Source organism: Schistocerca americana, chromosome 7 (assembly GCF_021461395.2).
Source record: "Schistocerca americana isolate TAMUIC-IGC-003095 chromosome 7, iqSchAmer2.1, whole genome shotgun sequence".
Classification (NCBI taxonomy): domain Eukaryota; kingdom Metazoa; phylum Arthropoda; class Insecta; order Orthoptera; family Acrididae; genus Schistocerca; species Schistocerca americana.
In genome coordinates, this window is record NC_060125.1 from 147,052,564 (window position 1) to 147,070,165 (window position 17,602).

At 44.0% G+C, this 17,602-nt stretch overlaps 1 protein-coding gene across 2 annotated transcripts in view; it reads left to right on the forward strand.

Annotated features, from left to right (window-relative positions):
* The window catches only part of LOC124622620 (cholinesterase 1-like), a 207,293-nt gene that overhangs the window by 53,823 nt on the left and 135,868 nt on the right, over positions 1-17,602 (forward strand). For both annotated transcript variants that reach the window (XM_047148387.1, XM_047148388.1), the window contains exon 4: positions 14,008-14,173. In XM_047148387.1, the coding sequence (XP_047004343.1) occupies positions 14,008-14,173 (166 nt within the window). The remainder of the gene's footprint in view (positions 1-14,007; positions 14,174-17,602) is intronic.

Genomic DNA, 17,602 nt, shown 5'->3' on the forward strand with positions numbered 1-17,602 from the left:
GAACTCTGAATACCAGTTTTGAGTGTCCCAAACACTAATTATAGCCAACAACATTGCGCATACCCGACTCTCCCCAAAACCAGCATTTACGCCCCTTCCCACTTCCAGCCAATGCTCGAGATGTACCTGTCACTGCTGACTAACAATGCAATGTGTTATTGTTGTTGTGGTCTTCAGTCCTGACACTGGTTTGGTGCAGCTCTCCATGCTACTCTATCCTGTGCAAGCTTATTCATCTCCCAGTACTTACTGCAACCTACATCCTTCAGAACTGCTTAGTGTATTCACCTCTTGGTCTCCCTCTACGATTTTTACCCTCCACGCTGCCCTCCAATGCTAAATTTGTGATCCCTTGATGCCTCAGAACATGTCCAACCAACCGGTCCCTTCTTCTTGTCAAGTTGTGCCACAAACTCCTCCCCAATTCTATTCAATACCTCCTCATTAGGTATGTGATCTACCCATCTAATTCTTTTGTAGCACCACATTTCGAAAGCTTCTATTCTCTTCTTGTCCTCCTGATAACGATGCCCTCTTGAGTACTCCCCACCCGGAGATCCGAATGGGGGACTATTTTACCTCCGGAATATTTTACCCAAGAGGACGCCATCATCATTTAACTATACAGTAAAGCTGAATGCCCTCGGGAAAAATTACGACTATAGGTTCCCCTTGCTTTCAGCCGTTCGCAGTACCAGCGCAGCAAGGCCGTTTTGGTTAGTGTTGCAAGGCCAGATCAGTCAATCATCCAGCCTGTTGCCCCTGCAACTACTGAAAAGGCTGCTGCCCCCCTTCAGGAACCACACGATCGTCTGGCCTCTCAACAGATTCCCCTCCATTGTGGTTGCACCTACGCTACGGCCATCTGTATCGCTGAGGCACGCAAGCTTCCCCATCAATGGTAAGGTCCATGGTTCATGTGGGATGCTGAAAAATGCAAAAACAAAAATTAAATATAATAATAGTTACATCGTATTCCTCGTGATCTTTCCTCAGAAGGACCACCACCAAGTTAGTTTTCAACTTGAAAACCAAACATGATGATAACACAAGGAATGAATCCACTACCCCGGGCACCAGTCGCAAGGCTGGCTTTACCTGGTCATCGGCTTCCGGGAGACCAGGAGCATCATGTTACGCCTAAGGTTGAGAACCAGACGACGTCCAAATTATTACACACAAAACAAAGACACTTCACCGGTACACTTAATACTAATACTCTTTTCAAACTGGGCAAGATCAAACTGGGCAAAAATTCTAGATCAAAATCCTTGCAATCCAGGAAACACGATTGACGGACGAAAACCATTTTGATACAGACAACTACAGGTTCTACAAAGGAAAATCAGCAGTTAAAACTAATGAGAAAGAACTCAAACAGTTTGATACAGCATTTGCAGTCCACAAATCTATCAGCGACTCTGTCATTGACTTCCAGTCTGCCTCAGAACGTATATCAACGCTCTCCGTCAAATCGGCCAACAAAGCATATACAGGGTGTTTCAAAAATGACCGGTATATTTGAAACGGCAATAAAAACTAAACGAGCAGCGATAGAAATACACCGTTTGTTGCAATATGCTTGGGACAACAGTACATTTTCAGGCGGACAAACTTTCGAAATTACAGTAGTTACAATTTTCAACAACAGATGGCGCTGCAAGTGATGTGAAAGATATAGAAGACAACGCAGTCTGTGGGTGCGCCATTCTGTACGTCGTCTTTCTGCTGTAAGCGTGTGCTGTTCACAACGTGCAAGTGTGCTGTAGACAACACAGTGTTGTTGCAACAAGACGAAGTTTTCAACGGAGGTTTAATGTAACCAAAGGACCGAAAAGCGATACAATAAAGGATCTGTTTGAAAAATTTCAACGGACTGGGAACGTGACGGATGAACGTGCTGGAAAGGTAGGGCGACCGCGTACGGCAACCACAGACGGCAACGCGCAGCTAGTGCAGCAGGTGATCCAACAGCGGCCTCGGGTTTCCGTTCGCCGTGTTGCAGCTGCGGTCCAAATGACGCCAACGTCCACGTATCGTCTCATGCGCCAGAGTTTACACCTCTACCCATACAAAATTCAAACGCGGCAACCCCTCAGCGCCGCTACCATTGCTGCACGAGAGACATTCGCTAACGATATAGTGCACAGGATTGAGGACGGCGATATGCATGTGGGCAGCATTTGGTTTACTGACGAAGCTTATTTTTACCTGGACGGCTTCGTCAATAAGCAGAACTGGCGCATATGGGGAACCGAAAAGCCCCATGTTGCAGTCCCATCGTCCCTGCATCCTCAACAAGTACTGGTCTGGGCCGCCATTTCTTCCAAAGGAATCATTGGCCCATTTTTCAGATCCGAAACGATTACTGCATCACGCTATCTGGACATTCTTCGTGAATTTGTGGCGGTACAAACTGCCTTAGACGACACTGCAAACACCTCGTGGTTTATGCAAGACGGTGCCCGGCCACATCGCACGGCCGACGTCTTTAATTTCCTGAATGAATATTTCGAAGATCGTGTGATTGCTTTGGGCTATCCGAAACATACAGGAGGCGGCGTGGATTGGCCTCCCTATTCACCAGACATGAACCCCTGTGACTTCTTTCTGTGGGGACACTTGAAAGACCAGGTGTACCGCCAGAATCCAGAAACAATTGAACAGCTGAAGCAGTACATCTCATCTGCATGTGAAGCCATTCCGCCAGACACGTTGTCAAAGGTTTCGGGTAATTTCATTCAGAGACTACGCCATATTATTGCTACGCATGGTGGATATGTGGAAAATATCGTACTATAGAGTTTCCCAGACCGCAGCGCCATCTGTTGTTGAAAATTGTAACTACTGTAATTTCGAAAGTTTGTCTGCCTGAAAATGTACTGTTGGCCCCAGCATATTGCAACAAACGGTGTATTTCTATCGCTGCTCGTTTAGTTTTTATTGCCGTTTCAAATATACCGGTCATTTTTGAAACACCCTGTACCTTGATCAGCGCACACGCACCCATAAATAACTATAACAAGAAGAAGCGCCAGAAAGTGAATGACTTCTGGAATGACCGTGAAGAGACGACAAACAAAATTGCCAAACACCATGTAATAATCTTGTTAGGCGACTTTAATGCACAATTAGGTAAAGAGAAAAAATACAGGAAAATCACCGGTATCCATACAGCTCACACGAGAACTAACAAGAATGGGGAAAGATTGATAAGCTATTGCGAAAATTTCGGCCTCGTAATTATGTCAACACAATTCAAAAAACCCAACAAGAAACTGTATACTTGGAAGTCGCCCAACACGATGTTGGGTGAATTCCAGATAGACCATGTGGCCATCTCCAAGACTAACACAGCCGAAATTCTGAATGTGAAAACGAGAAGAGGATATTTTGACTCAGACCACCATCTTCTACAGATAAAGACCAGATTACAACCCAATAGAAAAAAGCCAAAACCAAACAAAGTGCTGAGACCAGACCCCGAATACATAAAACTCAACAAGGAAAACATCTTACAGGAAATTAGTCAGACAACCACCACAAACTGGACAGAACTTGTGGACGTCCTCAAATCCACGATGAAATTGGGTCAACCCCCGAGAAGGAGAAAACACAGGTGGTGGAATATAATATGTGACCAAGCAATAGAAGAAAGGACCAATGCCTGGAAAAACTTCAATAGTCACAAAACATCAGAAAAATGGCAACAATTTCTAGTAACCCGAAAACAAACATCGAAAACTATTCGGAGGGAAAAAAGAAATTATGACAAACGGCGACTAGATGAGATAGAACAAGACTTTAAGAAGAACAACACCAGGAATTTTTATAAGACGTTTAAAGAACATATTGCAGGATACCAGCCACTCAATCTTTGCTTCAAGAAACCGGATGGTTCACTAGAAACTAACACGAAGAATAACTGCCAAATCCTCGCAGACTATTTCAACAAACTTCTCAACTGCGAAAGGCCTACAGAGGATATTCACTACGATACGTCTACACCAAATCCTGACGCTAAACCGCCAACCATCAACGAAATAGTAGAAATTATCAAGACACTGAAAAACAATAGAGCCCCAGGAGAAGATGGAATTATTGCAGAACTATGGAAACTAAATGATGAAAGATTAACAGAAAAAATTCACAAAATCATATTAAACATTTGGGAAACAGAACAGATCCCTTCTGAATGGAAATGCCCACTCATCCATCCTCTCCACATAAAAGGGGACAAAACTGAACCAAATAATTACAGGGGTATCTCACTCGTACCGGTCACATATAAAATCCTATCAAAAGTTCTCATGAATAGATTAGAAGAACAAGCTGACCCACAAATAGGAGAATACCAGGCTGGTTTTCGCAAGGGACGATCATGCATAGAGCATATCTGGAATCTGAAAATGATTCTCCAGATGAGAAACACCCGAAACACAGTGGTTACTTTTGCAGATTTTAAAAAGGCCTACGACTCAATAGACAGAGTAGCGCTCTGCAAGACGCTGGAAGAATTCAGCGTTGACAGAAAGACAAGAGCAATCATTCGGGAAACATTAACTGACACAGTCTCCAAGGTTAAATTTATGGGGGATATCTCGGAACCATTTGAAATCCAAACTGAAGTGCGACAGGGCGACGGACTTTCACCATTACTCTTTAGTATCATTCTTGAAAAAATTATCAGGACATGGGAAAAAGAAGTCAAAGGAATCCAAATTGGCATTAGAAAAGATAATAGATTCAATGTGAAGAGTTTAGCTTTTGCGGATGACCTTGCAATTCTCAAAAATAATTGAAAAGAAGCCACTAACGCCATAGAGAAGTTACACGAAATTGCACAAAGAACTGGCCTGCAAATCTCATATGAGAAAACCCAGTACATAGAAAGAGTGCCACAAGACAAATTGCCTATTGTGACAACCCATGGGAAAATCGTACAAGTACCACATTTTAAGTACCTGGGAGAAATCATCCAGCCATCAGGGATCAACCTAAAGGCCAATGAGGAAAGAATAAAAAAACTGCAGAAAGCATATAAACTCACGTGGAACTATTATAACAAAAAGTCCATATCCATTAACGCAAAATTGAGGCACTACAACACTGTCGTACTTCCGGAGGCACTGTATGCATCTGAAACAACACAAATAGGTGGGCAAACTAAAATCAAAGTAATAGAGAAACAAGAAAGGAAAATTCTCAGGAAAATTTTTGGCCCGATACAAGAGCAAGGAATCTGGAAGAAGAGACCAACATCAGAATTATATAAATACACAGACAAGATTACGGATACAATAAGGGAAAGAAGAATGCAGTTCTACGGACATATCCACAGGATGAATGAAAACAGAATTTCAAAGCGAATTCTTAAAGTCATCAACTCAGGCAGGCGAAAAACAAAATGGATAAAAGAAGTTGAAGAGGACCTCAGACAAGTACACATAACAGTAAACGATGCAGAAAATAGAACTGAATTCAGGAACGTCATCAAAAAACATAAATTTGACACCACAACACAGAAGAGACCAGGATGCAAATGGACAGCGGAGCGAAAGAAACAACACAGTGAACACATGAAGAAAATTTGGGCTCAGAAAAAAACATAAACAATCATCATAAAGGAGTTCAAGTTCAAACGCTCTCTTAAATGGGAATAATCGAAAATAATAATAATAATAATAATAATAATAATAGTTACATCAACGATAAAAACTGACACGATTAGCTTTATTTCACCCTATACAGAACACAGAGTCCCTCAATGCAAAAGCTGATAGCAAAAGTCAATCCCAAAAATCCCCCTTCCAGACGATAATGAACCTTCTTGTTAAAAACAGATTTACAACAGCGCAAGAGCGCCAGTGGCAGCTACATGTCACAGTGTGCGCAATATAGAGCACCCCCAAAGGAAAATCAGCAAACTCTAAAAATAAGAAATCGGAAAGATAATTGGCTCAATTCAGTTACATAGCATCCAGGGCTCAGCTATTAACATTAAACAATTATCTCATAGCGTCAAAATACACTTGGTAAATTCTTGGTACATTCCAGCAGCTGGTCTTTTAGGAGCCGCCAATCTGCTTTCCGTGAGTACTCAGCTATTTCCATTTCTTCTAAGATGAGTTCTCTCCCTTCTGAGCATAGTGGAGGATTTTTTATTTTGATCATGGGAGGACTACGGTCACTGCACTTTATATATTCCACAGAGGCCGCGTTAGGTTTAACTTCACTTCTTTTATTTAACAAGTCTTCTTCAAATCTAGCTTTCAGTGTTCTGGCAGTTTGGCCAGTGCACTGAGCGTGATATTCGTCGCATTTGAGCAAGTACACGCCTGAACTTAGGTGTTTATCACTGGCTCATTTCGTATGTACATATACTGAATATTGGTACCTCCAGAGAAACCTACATGAACGCCTGTTCCCGGAAGACATTCGACTAGTTTTTGCGTCCCTATACTGAAATGTGAAACATCTGTTATCTCTGGACTTTGAAACTTCACGTAATGATCAATGTACCATCAGTCCAACCTGTAGCAGGCGGTGTGGAGACGTCGACATGCAGAGGCCCACCACACTCAGTGCGTATAACGTCTACGACAAAGAGAATTAAGCAGATAGTATCCGGCTTCAAGATTAAGGATGAACGTCTTGAAATTATATTGAATGGCACGACCCCTTGCAATCAGTACCATGGATGGACACTTGGATGATTAACATTTGGTTTAAGGTTTCTGACTAAGCGGAGAGCATCTGTAGAGGATATTGCAGGTGAGAAGCTACTGCGACCCGTTCTAGAGTAGTATTCCAGCTTTTGTAGTCCTAATCATGTAGGGATGATACGAGATATCGAATTCAGAAACATACGCTGTTAGGATTGGGCTGTCGCTACAGTCCATATGACTGTGTAACAGAGATGCTGGGAAAATTTAAATGAGGATGACCACGCCGGGACGTGAGGTAGCCGACCCATTTGGCTAATGTGCGGGAGGGCGTCTGCTCAAATCTCCGTCACGTTATCGAGATTTAGGTTTTCTGTGGCTTCCCTTAATCACTGAAAGCAAATGCCCGGATGATTCCTTCGTTAAGGAGACGGCCAATTTCCTTCCTCAACGTTCCCCTTGCTCGACCTAGTCCTCCGCCACTAACGACTTCATCGTCAATGGGGAAGCAAACCAAAATCTTCTAGTACGGCAATATATATGTAAGGAAGTAGGTGTAGTTCTCCCGGAACACAGCCCACACCATTATGGAGCCATCACCAGCCTGCACAGTGCCATGTTGACGACTTGTGTCCGTAGCTTCTTGGGGTCTGCGGCGCACTCCAGCCCTATGGTCAGCTCTACCAACAGAAATCTGGACTCATCTGACCATGCTACGGTCTTCCAGCCGTCTAGGGTCCTAACGATATCGTCAAGAGCCAAGAAGAGGCGCTGCAGACAATGTCGTGCTGTTACCAAAGGAACTCGTGTCTGTCGTCTGCTGCTATAGCCCATTAACGCCACATTTCGCCCCACTGTTCTTACGGAGACGTTCGTCGTACGTCCTACGTTGATTTTTGCTCTTCCTTCACGCAGTGTTGCTTGTCTGTTAGTACTGACAACTCTACGCAAACGCCGCTGCTCTCGATCGTTACGTGAAGGCCATCGGCAACTGCGTTGTCCGTGTAATGCCTGGCATTTGGTTATCTCAGCACTCTCTTGACACTGTGGAGCTCGGAATTTTTATTTCTCTAACGACTTCAGAAATGAAACGTCCCATGCGTCTGGTTCCAACAGCCATTCCGCGATGAATGTCTGTTAATTCCCGTCGGCGGCCATAATGACGTCGGAAATCTTTCGGTATGAGTCACCTGAATACTGTTCACTGCTCCACCTATCAACTGTCCTTTTATAACATGTGTACGCGGTACTACCGCCATATGTACACTACTGACCATTAAAATTGCTACACCAAGAACAAATGCAGATGATAAACGGTTTTCATTGGACAAATACATTATACTAGAACTGACATGTGATTACATTTTCACGCAGTTTGGGTGCATAGAGCCTGAGAAGACAGTACCCAGAACAAACACCTCTGCCCGTAATAACGGCCTTGATACGCCTGGGCATTCAGTCACACACAGCTTGGATGGCGTGTATAGGTACAGCTGCCCATGCAACTTCAACACGATACCACAGTTCATCAAGAGTAGTGACTGGCGTATTGTGACGAGCCAGTTGCTCGGCCACCATAGACCAGACGCTTTCAGTTGGTGAGAGATCTGGAGAATGTGCTGGCCAGGGCAGAGGTCGAACATTTTCTGTATCCAGAAAGGCCCGTACAGGACCTGCAACATGCGGTCGTGCATTATCCTGCTGAAATGTAGGGTTTCGCAGGGATCGAATGAAGGGTAGAGCCACGGATCGTAATACATCTGAAATGTAACGTCCACTGTTCAAAGTGCCATCAATGCGAACAAGAGATGACCGAGACGTGTAACCAGTGGCACCACATACCATCACGCCGGGTGATACGCCAGTATGGCGAGAACGAATATACGCTTTTAATGTGCGTTCACCGCAATGTCGCCAAACATGGATGCGACCATCATGATGCTGTAAACAGAACCTGGATTCATCCGAAAAAAAAGACGTTTTGCTATTCGTGCACCCAGGTTCGACATTGAGTACACCATCGCAGGCGCTCCTGTCTGTGATGCAGCGTCAGGGGTAACCGCAGCCATGGTCTCCGAGCTAATAGTGCATGCTGCTGCAAACGTCGTCGAACTGTTCGTGCAGATGGTTGTTGTCTTGCAAACGTCCCCATCTGTTGACTCAGGGATCGAGACGTGGCTGCACGATCCGTTACAGCCATGCGGATAAGATACCTGTCATCTCGACTGCTAGTGATACGAGGCCGTTGGGATCCAGCACAGCGTTCCGTATTACCCTCCTGAACCCACCGATTCCATATTCTGTTAACAATCATTGGATCTCGACCAACGCGAGCAGCATTGTCGCGGTACGATAAACCGCAATCGCGATAGGCTACAATCCGACCTTTATCAAACTTGGAAACTTGGTGGTACGCATTTCTCCTCCTTACACGACACATCACAACAACGTTTCACCAGACAACGCCGGTCAACTGCTGTTTGTGTATGAGAAATCGGTTGGAAAATTTGCTCATGTCAGCACGTTGTAGGTGTCGCCACCGGCGCCAACCTTGTGTGAATGCTCTGAAAAGCCAATCATTTGCATATCACAGCATCTGATTCCTGTTGGTTAAATTTCGCGTCTGTAGCACGTCACCTTCCTAGTGTAGCAATTTTAATGGCCAGTAGTGTATATGTGCATATCGCTATCCCATGACGTTAGTCACCTTAGCGTATATGTTAACGCCGTCAAATCGAGGTGTATTATTCATTTGATGTTTTATCCAATACTTGATGGTAATGAATCACGCTGAAAACGGCTGTAAATACTGAGTAACGTTACATGAAGGAACTGTTCGGCAGCTTCACCTTTTCTATTGACTTCTATGTCGGAGTGAATATCAAACTTACCTTCCGCCGTTATCTTCAGGTTCTTATCTTCAGGTGTTTGTATTCCTCTCGACATCTCAAGTGAGTGTTATCGCAAACGTTACAAGTCATGCCGCATCTGTGCATGCTTTATCTGTGCCTAACGCAACGATATTACGGCTGCCATTGTGATTATTATCAGCAAGAACTCTATTATACTAAACGAATTACAATATTTTCCTATTTAAATATTAAATACATGCTACAGGTATATAAATTTTACACACATAGTGTTCAGAAATCATTTAAACTAAGTACGCATTGACCTCAGAAACCAAGTTACAGATGACGTCCCACGCTAAGACAACTGCACAAGAATTGTGCTTCGTCAGAACAGAGTACATATTCTGGGTTTCCTACACACACAGTTTTACTGTGGTACGGATAACAGGTGTGTCACAATGTCAGAGGGAAACGGAGCATTAGCTCGAACGGTACTCTAAAGTTAAAACATTCTTGTGGCCAGAATCTATAAATTACACACAGATCCGCCGTGAAATGCTGGTGGTATGTGGACCTCATGCCACGTCGCATCCAGCCGCAGTGGCACGGTGCCAACAACTTCACCAAGGCCGCACAGACGTGGGTGACGCTGATCAACATCGACCACAGCTACAATGTCAGGCAATCGAGGAAACGATTCGCAGTAATCGCTCATTCACCGACGATGAGGACTTTCACACAGCGGTTCTCCAACGGCTCCGCGGCCAGGGAGAGGATTTCTACTGTCGAAGAATTGAACGACTGGTACAACATTCCGACTGCTACAGAGACTTGGTGACTACGCCGCAAAATAGTGTCAAATACAGGATGAGTAAGGAGGAAAGGCGATACAGATAGCCGTACCGTAGGTGCAACACAAAGGGAGGGGTATCTGTTGAGAGGCCAGACAAACGTGTGGTTCCTGAAGAGTGGCAGCAGCCTTTTCAGTAGTTGCAAGGGCAACAGTCTGGATGATTGACTGATCTGACCTTGTAACACTAACCATAACCGCCTTGCTGTGCTGGTACTGCGAACGGCTGAAAACAAGGGGAAACTCGGGCGTAATTTTTCCCGGGGGCATGCATTCAGCATCAAATCAGTCTCAGGACTGAAGACCACAACAACAACAAGGAGGAAAGATACATGATTCGAGGGGTGGTTGTATTACGGATTTTGAACATAAAACTTCATGTGGACATATTCCCTATTCTGAATGATTTTTGAGTTAGAACAATTTTTTTTTTGTTTTTTTTTTTTTCACAGCCTTTATCACGCATTGTGCACAGGGTCGGCAGGGTTAAGTACGGATTTGGCAAGGTGAATCTTAAGGGGTGGCTGGATGCCCTTCCTGCCGACACCCCATACACCCAGAATTTTAAGGGGTGGCTGGGTGCCCTTCCTGCCGCCACCGCATACCCCCCGGGACAGAATTAGTGTAGCCCAGCTGTCTGCGTCTAGTGTAAATCGTGAAATAGTGTGAATGTGTTTCAAATGTCTGCGAGTCGTGTAACTGAGGCGGGGCGTGGGGACCAGCCCGGTATTCACCTAGCAGGATGTGAAAAACCACCTAAAAACCACATCCAGGCTGGCCTGCACATCGGTCGTCGTCGTTAATCCGCCGGGTGGATTCGATCCGCGACCGGCACGCCTACCCGAGTCCAGGAAGCAGCGCGTTAGCGCTCTCGGCTATCCTGGCGGGTCTTAGAGCATATTTAATGTGATTATTCATTTTATGTGTTATTCAAACGCTATCATTGTTTACAGCGTACCACAATAGTGTATAGGAGGACGAGACGAAGAATTTGATACAGGACACTTGTGGCCTATGTGTCGAGAAACTACCTCAGATTGGCCTGTAGGAGAGAAAAATGAATAGGACCTTTTTCGTAGGAAATTTAATGTACAGGGTGATTATAATTTAAAATTAAACTTTCAAAACGCTGTAGAAATAACACCACTGGTTAGAGTGACGTCAAATTGCAACGGAATATTATCGGAGAAGGGGGAAAACGTATGGCAGAAAAAAAGAAATAGTGTGAAGTTTCATCAAAAGATGGCGCTCTATGTGTCAGAATACGTAAATGAAACACTTGTCATGCGCACGACCCGTTGAAGTTGGTATACGAGTAAACACGCCTGGTACGCGACTTTTCCTCCTTTCGCGTCTGCGACGTTCCACTCGCGGATCGCAAGAGGGAAAACTGACTGTCTGAACGCCTCAGTACGAGCTCGAATTTCCCTTATCTTTGAATGGACACCAGCGGCGACGCGTTGTGTCATGCAAGCAATGAGGTCTTGGTAGGTCGATGGACGGAATTGGCACCATATCTGTGCACAAAATGGCCGGCCGGTGTGGTCGAGCGGTTCTAGGAGCTTCAGTCTGGGACCGCGCGACTGCTACGGTCGCAGGTTCGGATCCTGCCTCGGGCATGGATGTGTGTGATGTCCTTAGGTTAGTTAGGTTTAAGTAGTTCTAAGTTCTAGGGGACTGATGATTCTCAGATGTTGAGTCCCATAGTGCTCAGAGCCATTTTAACCATTTGCACACAAAAGTCAGCTAATTCCCGTAAATGGCGAGGAGTGTGGCGATGAGGTCTGATGCCACCTTCAGTCACGTCCCAGATGTGTTCAATCCAGTTCAGATCTGGTGACTTGAGGAACCAGCGTATCAACTAGGGCTCGCGACTGTGTTCCCCGAGCCTCTCCACCATACTCCTGGCCTTGTGACATGGTACATTATCTTGTTGAAAGATGCCACTTCCTTCGGGAAATATTATCGCTATGAAGGGGTGTACGATAATATTTGACCGTCATGGTGCCTTGCACGAGCTTCACTGGACCCATGGATACCCACGTGAATGTTCCCCAGAGCATAATGGAGCCGCCGTCCCACAGTACAGTTGAAACTTCCTGGCAGATTAAAACTGTATAGCGGACCGAGACTCGAACTCGGGACCTTTGACTTTCGCTGGCAAGTGCTCTACCAACTGAGCTACCCAATCACGACTCACGCCCCGTCCTCAAAGCTTTACTTCTGCCAGCATCTCGTTTCCTACCTTGCAAACTGTACAGATGCTCGCCTGCAAACCTTGCAGAACTAGCACTCCTGAAAGAAAGGATATTGCAGAGACATGGCTTAGCCACAGCCTGGGGGATGTTTCCAGAATGAGAATTTCCCATCAGTTGCGCGCGAAATGCAAAAGTCCCGAGTTCGAGTCTCGGTCCGGTACACAGTTTTAATCTGCCAGGAAGTTTCGTATCAGTGCACACTCCGCTGCAGAATGAAAATTTCATTCCTTCCATAGTACAGTTGTTAATGAGCTGTTCCCCTGGAAGACGACGGATTCGCACCCTCCGATGGGCACGATGAAGAAGGTATCGTGATTCATCAGTTCATGCAACGCTCTGCCACGGCGTCAATGTGCAGTGCCGATGGTCACGTGCCCATTTCAGTAGTAGCTGACGATGTCGTGGTGTTAACATTGGCTTACTCATTGGTCGTCGGCTGCGGAGGCCCATCGTTAGGAGTATTCGGTGCACTGTGTATTCAGGGACACTTGCGCTCCGCTCAGGATTAAAGTTTGATGTTAGTTCCGTCACAGTTTTCCACCTGTCCTGTTTTACCGCCCTACGCAGACTATGACGTCCGCTTTCTTATTACATTCCTTTCACTGCAGAGAATATGACTAACTGTGGGAAGTCACAGTCATCAACAGGAGTTCAGAATAAATTCAAAAGTAATGGTATATAATCAAATTACATCTTACAGCAGTTATATGAGACTGGATTTAACGTTCATGTTAATTACTGCTCATTGATTTATTCAAAAGATTAATTTTCATTGTGAAGGCATTCAAATTCCTGATCAGCTGTCTGCCACCATATAGGACGAGCGAAAGTTCTTTGGCAAGTGAATACTGTCGCTAGGAATTCGAAATAATTCTGGAACTAATAAAAAGTCCGTACCCAGATTCCAGAAGTGTACAAGAGGTCCCTTTTGTCTCCCTCGCGGACACTATGTCTCAATTCACGGAACTACGTGCAGTTATAATCAGATATAACGCAGTCAAGTGGAAGAGAACTAAAACGTCCTGGCAGATTGAATCCGTGTGCCGGGGCGGGACTCGAACCTAGAATCTTTGAATTTCTCAGGCTGCTGCTCTACCACTGAGTTACGCAGGCATAAAACACCACATTTTTGTGAAAGGAAAGCCATGAGGGCGGCGGTTCGCGAGTCGTGCCTGGATAATTCAGTCGGTGGAACGTTTGCCCGAGAAAAGCGGTCCGGCACACACTTTTAATGTCAGTAAATTTCACGTTAGCGAACATTCCGTTTCAGAGACTGTTCATAAAGAGCATCCTTTAGCCTCGATTACTGTGTTCATTGAAGCAGCAAATTTTTAGGGGCGTTCGTTGCAGCATCCAAGACGTCGATATGGACTGTGTTCTAGATTCCTCAGCTTGATGGATCCACTGGAGGCGCTGCCGTGATGGTGTACATCCATGGAGGCTCGCTGACAAGTGGCTCTGGTGCGTCCAGCTCGTTTGGTCCGGACTTCTTCCTGGAGGTTGATGACATCGTATTCGTCACCATGAACTACAGGCTCGGTGCCCTTGGTAAGACCATCAGCATTCAGTCATTAAATACTGCCACACATAACTTCATTGCATATTCTGATATTTAACTCTCGAAAGTGTTTAGAGAACTGTCGACAACGATAACATAGTGCCACGCTAAAAACCTTTCCAAACATTGTGACCTCACTACGTTACCCATCCTCAATGAACAGCTTCTCTGAGTTACAGAGACTTTGCAGATGCAATTTCAAGTCATATTTTCGCAATTCAGCGACGAGAAAAAGCGAATTGCATATCCGGACAACCGAACGGAGTGTCAATGGGTTATACTCGAAACCTCGATGTGCTTTCTAGGAAATATTGACTAGAGACACTGTTGATGCATGTATTTATCCTGGAGGATTAGTTTAGGCAAAAATCGGCGCTTTGCTATCATTTCTTCTATCACGTCTGTACTTCCACATTAAAACTTAAAGTATAGGATGCGTGAATACTGACGACTTACTTTGAATGGAACGCATAACTTTCTTTTCCTGGAAAATTATGTAATATCTGTGAAAGAGACCACCTATGAGGCAATCACATGAGTAATTTTAAAGTTTTGTTTTGCTCAGGATCCTCATGCAATTGCCCTAAAGGGATTCAGATTTTCGCTGCGTTCTAACCGATCTTTGTCCTCAGTACTTCACCCAGATGTTCAGTGATTTGTAATCTTTATTGGGTAAATTCAAGGAACTTTCTCTTAGCAGAGCATGTAACACCAGTTTATAGCCTCCATCGTCTATTCGGGATTAAAATCGTTAGGAGACCGTAATGGAAATTAGGACGCATAACAGAGGTATATATTTGTTGCACTCGCTTCGTTTGAGAGCATTAATTGAAATAGAATGACCAATATACGCTTCATTATCTTGTGAAATCGTCATGAAATACGCAGTACGCATTTGCATGTGATCCCTGTGTTATTCTCTTTTTGATAATCGTTTGTAAGAGATATCTCCCGTCCTCGATGTAGCTTTAGTACTCTTAAACAGTATGTAAGCGTAAGGTATGGTCAGACCTTCAGGAGGCATTCGTCACAGGTACAGGAAGGCAATATGTTGTATGGACATGGTTCCCTAAACGCTTTATTTCTACGTTAGAGCTCCGTTTCTACATATAGTACGTCTGCTGCAGGTTCTCATGTAGCAGTCTCCAGAGAACGATGCTGTCACCATTAATTGTTTTAGCTAATTGTCTTACGTTATCTCTAGATTTGCCGTCAACTTACCTAAGAAGTTCCTCCTCCGGCTGAAATTTTCTCGTTCTTCTAGGCCTCCTCCAGTTGCGAGTGGTAAGGTTCAAACGTCCCATGCACCCTAAAACGACGATCAGTTGCTTCAAATATTCTCCGGTCGGGTCGCCGTCAGTCGGTAAATTTGCGAAAGCTGAAATCCAAGACCATAACCAACGGCCAATCCGTACACCAAGTGAGCACTGGCATTTGAGTACACTTCCCCTTCACACTGAACCGGAAACCAAGTCCGCGATGAACACTAAACAGTTGATCCTACGTGCTTTATGGTGACAGAGCTTTTGACATAGTCGCATGTCAACACAACAAATGAAGCGAGCAACATGTCAACATTATCTTTGTTCAATTGGAACAACGAACACTGGCGGTGAAGCTACGAATTACAACTTACTGTAAATTTCAACAAAACGCAACCAAGAACGTCTTTTGAACATTTCATGTAATAAAACGTTTCTTGTAATGCTGATACGTTCTGTTTTTATATGTTACCCATGATTAAGGTGATTATGAAGAGGAGTAGAATATGAGCTCTATCATGGAAGTAAGAGTTTCCGGACAGATGTCTACGTAACACTTTTTATTCCCGGATGTGTAACGAATGCTCCCTGAAACTTTGGCCACACCTTTTTGTTCCTACAGTTTATCAAAGGTCGGGTGCAAGAAAATAGCATTAGGAGTGCTAAGACTTCAATTGAGTAATTCCCAAACACAAAGTTATTTTGAAGAGGCTTCCGAAGGGTGTTACAGATCGAAGATCATGTACAATTAACATGCTTGTGTATTCTCAAAATACTCTCCATGTGAGTCGAGTTTCCTCAAACAAATTTTGCGTTAGTCAATAAAATATGCAGAATAAACTAGTTGGTTCACTTCTAAATTATCTATAGCAGTAGTGATCAGTACGACAAACGTAGCTGCACAAAGGCGCATTGTTGATTTTAGGCACTAGATTTTTACCAATTAAGTTTGTGATCTATGCGCAGTATCAAACTGTTAACCCTCCGTTACTCGCGCGAAAATTCGTGACATGGTCACTCGCGCGGATGATGGGTGTCATCCACAAAGCAAACGGTCTACTTGTATATTTTGAACGGTCTTGGTGACTGATTTTATGTTTTTCTTATTAAATCTAAATATAATACATTTAATATTCGTACACAGTATAATATATTCTAACGTTTGAAACAGTTCGAACATTCGAAGAACAATATCTTCAGCTGAATTACTGGTATTACCTGGTCCCTCTGGTTGCTTACCGACGTACGGTTCTAAATTCAAAGTGTAAGCTGTTTTTACATCAACCAAACCAAGCACTTTTAACCCGTACTTTGCTGGTTTGCTAGGGATATATTGCCTGAATGGAATAGGCAGTTTCCTCTAAATGCCAAAAGCTGTTCCTCAACAGTAAGACATTCACCAGGTGAAAAATATTTTTGGCAATTGTTCGTGAATAGTTCAAGTACCTCTCTGATAGGAGCCAACTTGTCAGTCCCTCTGGGGACAGCTCTGCCACGGATATTATCAAACCTGAGACATCTTAACAGAAACCTGAATCGCTTTTCACTTATGCATAAATAACATGATTCAAGTCCGTTTCCCTTTGAGCTATCCCACAATTTTGATGTACTCTTCCTAGAACGTTTCAAGAGCCACACAGATATAACAAACCAATGAAAGCTCTGATCTCTATCGCATCTGTTTCTTTAGCGTCCCTTTCTCTAGAGAAGTTACCACGAACTTTATTGATGTATATATAAGTGCATGTTGCGATAATGCTTATTATGTTTTCGTCCAAGAACAAATTCAGAATTTCTATTTCTGTCTTTTTTATACGAGCTTGATTTTTTGGTCCAGGCAAATGCGTAATAATATTACAAGATCTGCTTCTAACAATGGTAGGATATTTATTTTTCTTCCGTTTAGTTTTTCCATCTTTCGCGAAAAGAAATGCATCCTCTTGAGTTACTTCTTCCTGTGACTCATATTCATCATTCTCTGGCACTTCGTTAGAATACTGAAGGACATCCGAATACAGAGTGATGACCTACTCGTGAGCTTCGACGTCACCTCCTTGTTCACGAAAGTACCGCTACAAGACGCCTTGGCGCTCCTTAATCAGCACTTCGAGCCGGAAACAGTGAAGCTCTTTGAATATGCACTTACGACCACCTACT